The 9982-nt window shown below is 35.1% G+C and overlaps 1 protein-coding gene across 2 annotated transcripts in view; it reads right to left on the bottom strand.

Annotated features, from left to right (window-relative positions):
* Positions 1-1155: 1155 nt before the first annotated feature.
* TRIM33 (tripartite motif containing 33) overlaps positions 1156-9982 on the bottom strand; it is a gene marked incomplete at its 5' end in the record, with an annotated part of 141231 nt that continues 132404 nt past the window's right edge. Inside the window, 5 exons of one of the 2 annotated variants that reach the window (XM_082650025.1) lie at positions 1156-2649; positions 2729-2779; positions 4205-4357; positions 6287-6361; positions 8073-8196. In XM_082650025.1, coding sequence (XP_082506151.1) covers positions 2437-2649; positions 2729-2779; positions 4205-4357; positions 6287-6361; positions 8073-8196 — 616 coding nt within the window. In that variant the 3' untranslated portion in view covers positions 1156-2436. The remainder of the gene's footprint in view (positions 2650-2728; positions 2780-4204; positions 4358-6286; positions 6362-8072; positions 8197-9982) is intronic. The other variant, XM_082650026.1, reaches the window with a different exon arrangement.

Below are 9982 nucleotides of genomic sequence, written 5' to 3'. Positions count from 1 at the left end.
AAAAAAGCTTTAATGAAATCTAAAGTGAATACCTTCACTTAAACGTGGTTTGTTGCTAGCTATATAATTTAATAGTAATTCCTCAGCCGTATGAACTACCTTCTGTTAAGAGAAATGAAGCCTGTTAAATGCTGGCAATAAGTAGCTTTTTAAGAACTAATCTTAAATTAAAAGAAAACAAAAACGCCATCTAACATGGAAATGTTTTGAATGAAACACATTACCTTTTAAGGCCCCAAATATCAAGAAATAAATATTTACTTAAAATTTTTGTTTCTGCCCCCGTTGGTAGAACCTATTATCTAAGACTCGTGAAAAGTATTCATATGAAGAGCAAGCATAAAATATTAGAACTCAGTGGCTTGGCAAAATGAAGTTATACTGTTACTCATCACTTTCCAAAAATGTGCCCTTCGGTAAGTCTCCTGATAAACTGAAATCATGAATGTTGTGGGAAAGAGGAAAATGCACACATAAAGGCATTTTAAAACAATTTTCTCCTTTTTATAAGAAACCTGTTCTTAAAGAACTTAAAATTTGAAAATGATAAAAGTTTGGTATATGTTTTGAAGTTTAACTTATAAAGAAACTGAAAAAGAAGCTAAAAGAAAGCCACAGAATGAAGTCAGTAGCAATAATAAAACCAATATACCATCAGAAGGCTTGAATCATATTCATTTTTACCCCCACCACTTGTTAAGAAAAGAAAAACAACCCAAAGAAATTTGTATAATAACTTCTTTAGAGCACTTTATTTGATTCAATACGCACTAAAAAATATTTACCTCTTAGACAATTATGTCAAATAATTTTTTCTGAGTAGTCTACTGTCTGAACTGTTCAAGCTGAATTTTTAAAAGGGCAAATGATTTGCCACAAATCTGCTGATGTCTGAAAAGTATCTAATGGAAAGTCTTCTATTTTGGTCACTTTACATTCTAACATGTCCATACAAAAGTAGGACTAAAATTTTTAACTCAACAAAAGAGAAGCCTGTACACAGTCTAGAACACGCATCTTGGATCTGAGCATCACAAATGAAGAGAAGAAAAATGAAACAGAGCCAAGGTGGTTTATCTGCCTCGGGTGCTAAAATCAGAGTAGTAAAGGTGGGTTTACTCCAGTAACCATTCAAGTGGGGATTGATTGGCTCATTTTCAGGATATACTTACAGGTCTCTTCTACGTCCTTTAAGCCCCCAGTCCATGCAAATGTCCCACTTGGTGGACGGATGAGTACTCTAACCCCACCGGGTTTATTTCAATATTTTGATATTTTAATAATAAGCTGCTTCTGAAGATTTTCTGAGAAGTCTGTTCTCTATTAAAATAAGATAGAACCTCAAAATATGAATGTGAACATTAGAAATAGACAGCATATATTACAAATCCATTCTTGATAGGAACATTAGTAAGAATACATATTAGCTTAAAAAACAGGCTCAGCAAATGTTGCTGATCTGCCAGAAGTTTTAGTTCACTATTTACAAATAAGACAAAGTGAAATACAGAAAATTTTACACATTTGGTAGTTGACAGATTACTGTTTGCCAATAGTGGTCTATCAGAAAACTGATATGAAGGAAGACTGGATAAGAGCCAGCTGTCACCTTCGCAATCAAATTTTAAATGTACAGAAAACTAGATTAATTTTCAAACAAACATTCTACCTTTCACGGGAATAACTATGATCAGATGATTTGATTTGGAAGTGCAATTCTGTGGAAGTGTCTTCTGGAAATGACTACTGTAAATGATCTGCTACTGAAAGGTTACCATATTTATTTCAGTAGAACATTAAAGTTGATTAAATGATGATCAATGGTCATGTTTCCTAGGCTCTTAAGTATGAACAGAAAATAAACTATTGTTGAGTTCTTTAAATCAATATAAAACTAAGGCCCAACAGCATCAAAATGAGAGAAAATATAACAGCATGATGCAATGCACATCTGCACTGACATCAAAGTGGAATCTGAGCAACTTTGATTTTTAACTAGAAAATAAGCCAGTATGTATATGTGTGGAGGGGGAGGCATAAAAGTGGGTTTAATAATTGTGCACTCTACTCCAAAGAGACAATTTAACCAGTGACATGACCCTTAAGTACTTGAACACTCAGTATCTGCACCAATCAATACCAAGTGATCATCAACATCTGCCCATTCTAAAAATCAGAACCATTCTCTGTGGTAACAGAAGTCTTCAAATCATTTTACTTTCGCTTTTGTTTTTACTTTTAAAGTTGCAAATAGAGTCCTTCCCCCCTTTCTTGACAAGAATGTGTTTTCTGTCCATTATTTCAATCTAATACTGTGTAAAAGCTATCAGCTTCTTCAAGGAGGTGCCCACTGTAGGCAGGATATTCCAGCAACACTTAAATAAAAGTTTTTCATTCTTTTCTTTTTTTAAACAATTGATTTAAGTTCATGTCATTTTACTTTATATGTACTGGTCTCTCATCTGACTTTAGGCGTTTTCTGCGGGGCTGTATAAAGTCTTCATCAGAGTCCTCAGTTACCTCACCATCATCCTCTTCCTGCTCAAACTCTGGCAAAGGTGCGAAGGTCCTGTCTGAGTAGATCTCTGTGAGTTTATCTTCAAAGTACAATGCAACTGCTTTCCCTGCCTGAGCTACTTCTGAATCAGCCTGCAAGCAAAAGATAGGAATATTCACCTATTGGTAATGCATATTCCTTCACCAAGTTTGCATGGTCTGAAAAGCTTACCTTCAAATTAATCTCTTGTGTTTCTGCATAAACTTGAACAACTTTCATCATCTAAAAAGGATACCAGAGTCAAAAAAAAAAAGGGAAATTATAATCCTTTCTAAAGTTATAAGACTGCATAGGATTGGCGACGAAAGTCAGCCATACTAGGAGGAACAAATTGCTATGACCAGATCAAGTGCTTTCTAAAATTATACAGAACATGGACCCCCTTTCTTAACAAAGCTATTACTAAAGCTACTGCAAAATTGTCTCAAATTCTGAATTAGTGAGGTCAACCTGAGTAGGAGTTGGTTTGAATACATCAATATATTTAAGAGAAAAATATTTGTGAAAAAAATGATATAAGAAATATTTTTTAAAAAACTACCAAACTTTCAACAACCACGAAGTCAGAATTCTATCTGTATGGCAATTTGTTAATCATAATTTAGTTAACTATTATTAAAGCAGATAAAATGAGTCTTCTTCCTGGCAAATGTTAGCTATGGTTCATGAAAGTATACTTATTTGAAAATAATCTAACTGAATTAGAAAATAACACAAGAAACTTGGGACTGTATTAATTTACCTTCAAGTGAGTGAGGTTTTACTATATTCCCTGTGGCACATTGCTATAAAGGTGACCAGAACTTGTCACCTAATAAGAAAAAATTTTTTATTTTAAAAAGTCACCTAGATGCTTCCAGGGGAAACTATGAGTACACGTTAAATGATTCAATTTGATTTTTTAATAACATTCATATGGCACCCAAATTTTATCAGCAATAAAGATTTTAGTAGTAATCTTTTTGAAGATTTTGTGGAGTCTCATCCATTTTCTTCTCTTACAATAATGAAAATATTCCTGAACAATAAGAGACTTGAGCTTCCCAAAGATAACAAAAATTTCCTTGAAGGAGGTAAATATCTATCAGATTTCTTCTAAAGGTATGGATAGCTCATCTTTATTCTCAAAATAATACATAACCAAAGTTAATGAAAGTCACACTGAGATCAGATAACTCAAAATTATACACTCTGGGCTACTATTCAAGATGAGCCACGTGAGTTTATAGTTTTAAGGTTCTATATTTATATGGTCAATAACAAAATCTAAGGACACTGGTACAAATGCCTTTCCTAAATGTACCCCAAATGTAGGCTTGTCTGTAATCATTTCCCACAAAATATACTTAACTACAGACTATCTTCTATACTTATCTCAACTCTCAACATGTACAGAAAGGGATATCCAATAATATTCTTAATTTAATACATTATATTTAAGTATATACTTCAAATTATACACAGTAAACTTTCTTCTTTGGAGCTGTGGATGCAATCAAATTTTACTTTTGACAGAACTGAAGCAGAATAAATTTTAGAAATCAACTCAGAAAAATCTCTTGGCAGGAAAAACAAAATCCAATAACCAAGTAAGCAAACAAACAAAAACTACTAATCCAAGACTCTATAGTTTGGAAGCTAACATACTTCATTAAACCTTTCACAGTTCTTGAAGATCAAACGAACATCAGCCACAAAGTCATCTGGGATTTGGTAGTGTTGGGAATGTTTTTTCTGAAGCTTCTTTTTCACGGTGGATAAATCCATAGGTTTCTTTATAATTTTATAGTAGTTTGGTATCTAAAGAAACAAATAAGGATAGATAAGGATTCTCAAAAAATGCCAAAGTGTTTAATTTGAAAATGCAAAGCATATTAATTTTAGAGAAAAACATCTGTTGATCGAGCCAGCTGCATGCAAATTTTGAGTATAATGAATTGTACTTTAAATCTTCTGTCACATGCACATCATGAAAATCAAATCATATTCAGAATATGTGGCAGTGTCCATGGTTAGTGAAGGACCCAAAGTTCCATCTTTAATAAGAAAATTTGGAAAAAAAGCAATCAGCAAGGGTAGCCAACCACTAGTGTTAAGGACAAATCTAGCCCATCAGAATTGTATGACTCCTGTTTTTTTTAAAAAAGGGAAAAAGATTACAAAATGTATTGTTATTATTAGAATAGGGTATCTTTTAGAGGATAAAACCTTGTATCACAGAGAACTCTGGACATAGCAATAGAGGGGAAAAGACTGTAGTAACACAAGATAAATTTTTATTAATCATTTAGGATTATACTTGGGAGTTCTGGCTGCAACTCTTGGCCAAAAATTTGTATCCTTGCAAAATAACTGAACATGGAGAAACTATTTAAATAGTTCATGAAAAGAAAACACTGGAAAGTAATCTTCTACTGTAAAGTCCCTAAACTTGAAGAACAGACAGACTTCCTGGTATCAGATGATTACTATCTGAACAAAACATCTTCCTTGTATCTAGACCTTTTGTACTTTAAAATCCATTCCGGAGCCTACCCAGTAAACAAATTACTATTCAATGCTCTGTAACAGGCCTGGTATCCAATATTATCTTAATTCAACAACTGACGGCAAGTAAATATATGTTGCATATTCTTATACCATTTATAAGGCACTGAGCATCCCTGATACTCCTTTTACTATGGAATTTTAGAGACTTTACTCCTTACAAAAATCTCCTGTAAGATAAACAAAGGGCATTGGCTTGCAAATTTTCCCACAGTCTTCTCTTAATCTTGAATGTTCATAAAAGAGGGCTTATGAAGCAGAACCAGTGTGCAAGGTTCAACTTTACACTTTTGTTCAAATTAATACTTATATAGAGTTATTTTCTCCCTAAGATATAGATCCTAGAATCAATCATAGAACTGGAACCTTAGAAATAATTTAGTTCAATATTCCCACTGTACAGTTAAAAAAGTAGAGGCAGGGCTTCCCTGGTGGCGCAGTGGTTGAGAGTCCACCTGCCGATGCAGGGGACACGGATTCGTGCCCCAGTCCGGGAAGATCCCACATGCCGCAGAGCGGCTGGGCCCGTGAGCCATGGCCACTAAGCCTGCACGTCCAGAGCCTGTGCTCCGCAACGGGAGAGGCCACAACAGTGAGGGGCCCGCGTACCGCAAAAAAAAAAAAAAAAAAAAAGTAGAGGCAGAAAATTATGTAATTTCCCCAGTTATAAGGCTGGTTAACGGCAGAACTAGGAAAAGTTAAGTCTTCTGATTCCTAGTTAAAGACTCTTTCCATTATACCTGTACCTGTATCCTTTATGTCCATTTTAAAAGCAACAGCTTATGGAAAAACCCAAACGAACTTTTTGGCCAACCCAATAAAAGAAGTGGAAATTAAATTCATTAAGTTTTTATCACAGCAACGGTCTTTAAAAACAAACTGCAATTTTATCAAGTGAATCTCATAGCCATTTAGCCCTAATAACATCACAAGTACTTCTTATTACTCAGAAATTTTATCAGGTACTATGCTAACATATTTTACACAGGTTATTGTACAGAAGAATCCTTGAAATAACCCAATGAGGGAAGAAACAGTGTTAGAAAAGAGAATTTGAGCACCTTGGTTGAGGAGATTCTTCAAGCCTGAGTTTTACCATTAGCAGTCTAAGGCCAGAGCCCATACCCTTAAGTATTATACTAAAACTTCTTCAACAGGAAGGTACTAAGGTAAACAACTCACCGAAGCAGGAACTGGCTCCTGGAATTCAATACTTAATTCATGGCAATAGAGGTAAAGCAGAAGACGTTCACACTTCTGGCCCAAGAAAAGAAAGGAAAACCCATGAAATGTTTTCCCTCTAAAAAGATATTCTTAAGAATAAGAACTTTATCAGTACAAAGCATTATTACAACAAACTGAAGATAAGCCTCCTACATACTAGCTATCCAACTAAATATACACCCAAAGAAAACTACCTTGTTTTCTATTTAGGTTTGAGACTATGACTATCTTCTGTCCTACTTTAAATGAACTTATCAAAGACAGAGTGCCTTTGTTCTCATCTGATAACTCAGGTAATTTACCTACTATTACCTCTTAACTATTTATACAAATAGAAAAGAGTCATTAAAGCAACATACAGCATTTTGTACAACAATTTATGATTGTTGCTACTCATTTTAATTCCCTGAGGCAGGCAAGATACATGCTATTCCCTTTCTTGAAAGGATTCTGCTCAGGCTCAAAATTAAATAAAAACTGTCTGTGTCTTCTCAGTCCAATTCTAGAATTTCATTGTACAATCAGAAGTAAATTGATATGCATTTTACATTTATAGTGTTTATATGCTTAAACTTTTTAATATCCGTTTGTATACTCTAAACACATACCTTCTCCTCAAAGATAGTGGAAGATGGATTTTGCAAGTTTATACATTAGATCAAAGCCAAACGTAACTGTAAGGACCACAGAACTACGTGAAAGATATTTTGTCTTTGGAGATCAGACTATAGACCAGATCAAAAGAAATCTGAGTGAAATGATGAGAGGATTTTGGATTTCATTCTTAATATGATGGGATGCTATTAGAAGATTTTAAGCAAGGAAGTGATAGACTTGTTTACATATTTAAAAAAGAACACTATGTACTGCATAGAAAATGGACTGTAAGGGGGCAAATGTAGAATCAGGGAGTTCAGCAAAGAGATATTACAATAGTGCAGATGAAAAACTATGATGGCTGTCTCAGAAGGTAATGGTTGGGGGAAGTGAGAAAATGGTATTATAGTCATTCCTGATTCTTCTAACAGATTGCTGGCTTGAGCAACAGAGATGACCGGTGGTACCATTTGATGATGGGAATTACTGAGAGAAGGATGCAGTTTTTTATGTCGTTATTTTCTTGCTTTTGCTTTTTAAAAATAAATAAATAAATAAATAAATAAATTTATTTATTTATTTTTGTCCGCATTGGGTTTTTGTTACTGTGCGGGGGCTTTCTCTAGTTGTGGCGAGCAGGGGCTACTCTTTGCTGCGGTGCACAGGCTTCTCATTGGGGTGGCATGTCTTTGTTGCAGAGCAAGGGCTCTAGGCACGTGGACTTCAGTAGTTGTCGCTCTCAGGCTCTAGAGTGCAGGTTCAGTAGTTGTGGCACACAGGCTTAGCTGCTCCACAGCATGTGGGATCTTCCCGGACCAGGGCTTCAACCCGTGTCCCCTGCACTGGCAGGTGGATTCTTAACCACTGCACCACCAGAGAAGTCCCCTGCTTTTGCTTTTTGAAGGAGAGGATTAGAAATCAAGATTTTCGCTGGGAAATGTTAAGTATGAGGAAGCTAGATCTAAGAGCCTAGGGCTGAGGGCTACAGACAAAGATTTCAGAAATTATGAACATACTATCAGATAATGAGATTAAAAAATGAAAATTTATCAGGTTATATGTATATTACACTGAAGAAAAAAAAAAAAGATGTATAGCCACACAACTACAGAATCCCTAATAATAAATCAATTTATCTGACACTTACCCTTTGGTCCACGGGGCTTAACCCCTGTGCAGTTTTCCCCTTCTTACTATGTTGCAAATTATCACAATCATATTCAACTTCTGGTTTTCCAATATCTCTGCAAAATGTGCATATCCAGTCCCCACTAAAGAAGGAAATAGGCAATTAGTCCATGTAATTATAACAAAACCCACTCTAAGGAAGCTAGTTCCCTAGAGGAAGTCTCCAGTTTCTTTGTTTTCTTTCCTTTCCAGTTTTTGTGGAAAAGAGAGGTACTATTTTTGCCACATCTCATAAAGTGAAGTTATGTGATAAAAGCTTCCCCAAATGTTTCCATTCTTCAACTGATTACCTTCTGGAAAGCAATATAACCCCACTATCTCTATTCAAAAGGGGTCTGTCTCTTCATAGCACAAAGCTGATGATCAGCACTTGCAGCATAAGACCAATTCTCAATACCCCAGTATGACCATGACAGTGACCTCATATGCATGAAGAAGAAAGGAGTACACGATACAGTCCCTCGGGTATCTCGTACTGTTTTGGCATGTATTAAAGATGCCAAAAATATAACAATTACTTTTTCATGGCCAGTCTTTTAAATCTGCTCAGTCAATAGTTTTTTGTATCAGGATTTCTATCAAACCATAAACTCCAATTTGATTACTTCAAATGCATTCTCCCCTTTCTCTTCCTCATCATATATATATTCTAAGTCTAGGGATTATACTAAAACTGTGTCAACAGTTTCAATTCCTTCCAAAGCATCTGCCTTTGAGAGAAAGCTTTCAGTGGCAAAATTCTAACGTTCCAGCAGATGTTACTATCCAACGGAAACAAAAATATGAAAAGCCTTAATTTTAAGACCAAAATGCCAATGTTTTTTTCTAAAAGAGTAAAGAAAAAGAAGGTCCTTAATACATCTGTGGCAAAGGACTACACCTTCTAAGATTTAGGTAAGAATTACAATGCTTCAGAAAAATATTCTGGCACTGTTCATATATCCACTACTTTTCTAATACTAAAGGCTGAATTTTTCAGAAAGGGTAGCATTAATCAACTAAAATCATTACTTCTCAGGAATCTGAGAAAAAATGTGAATCTTTCATCTATAGGCAGAAAGAAGCTGGGTTTTCCCAAGGACACTGGTTTACTTTCACTTAAAAAACCAGGGGGTTAGGGTAGGGGAAGAAGGAAGGCTTAAAGAAATAAGTATGATTCTACTATTTTAAGGTCTCTGAAATCAACTGGAGACAAAATACCACGAACATAATAAATATGTTAAATGGAAGGGAACAAAAATAGCTCTTCTAATCCAAACTCTACTACTCGTAGATGCAGAAACTAATCCCTGAAAATCAGTGAACCGTCCAAGCTAATTAAGTTAGTTCACTACAGAATTACGACCAGACTACAGGTATCGTAACCCAGCCCAGCACATTTGTTCTGCTGTATTGGCTGGAATCATCAGCTTGCACTGGATGTTCATCAATGAATGTTTTAATGCTTGAAATCAGACTTAGCCGCCAAGGGGGTCATATAGTCTGAGGACAATGCTCATATGTTGCCCCAATCTTTATCTTTACCGTACCATCTTCTCTTCTAAATAACGAATTCAGTAACTGTCCGTTCCAAAGTTAATGACTAAAAGACATTCCAAATAGGAAAAGTTGAGAAAGCTGAGAAATCTGCACACTGTGCTTCAGGTAGGCACTACCAACTAACAGCTTCCAGTGGTCAAGATGAAGCTATTCCTCAAAAAATTCAAGACATTAAAGGTATTTTTACAAAGTACTTGTTTTTTTTTCTTTAAAGTGCCTTTCAAGAGCTTTCAAACATTAGAAAAGTAAGTTTTTGGTAAGATCCAATAGAGTTGCCTCAAACTGAATACTATTCATAAATAAAGCCATTATTATAGACCCTATTAAAAT

This window comes from Grampus griseus, assembly GCF_964374135.1.
Source record: "Grampus griseus genome assembly, chromosome: 1".
NCBI classification, from domain to species: Eukaryota; Metazoa; Chordata; class Mammalia; order Artiodactyla; family Delphinidae; genus Grampus; species Grampus griseus.
Note: the sequence above shows the minus strand (reverse complement) of the source record. Positions and strands in the feature narration are given on the sequence as shown.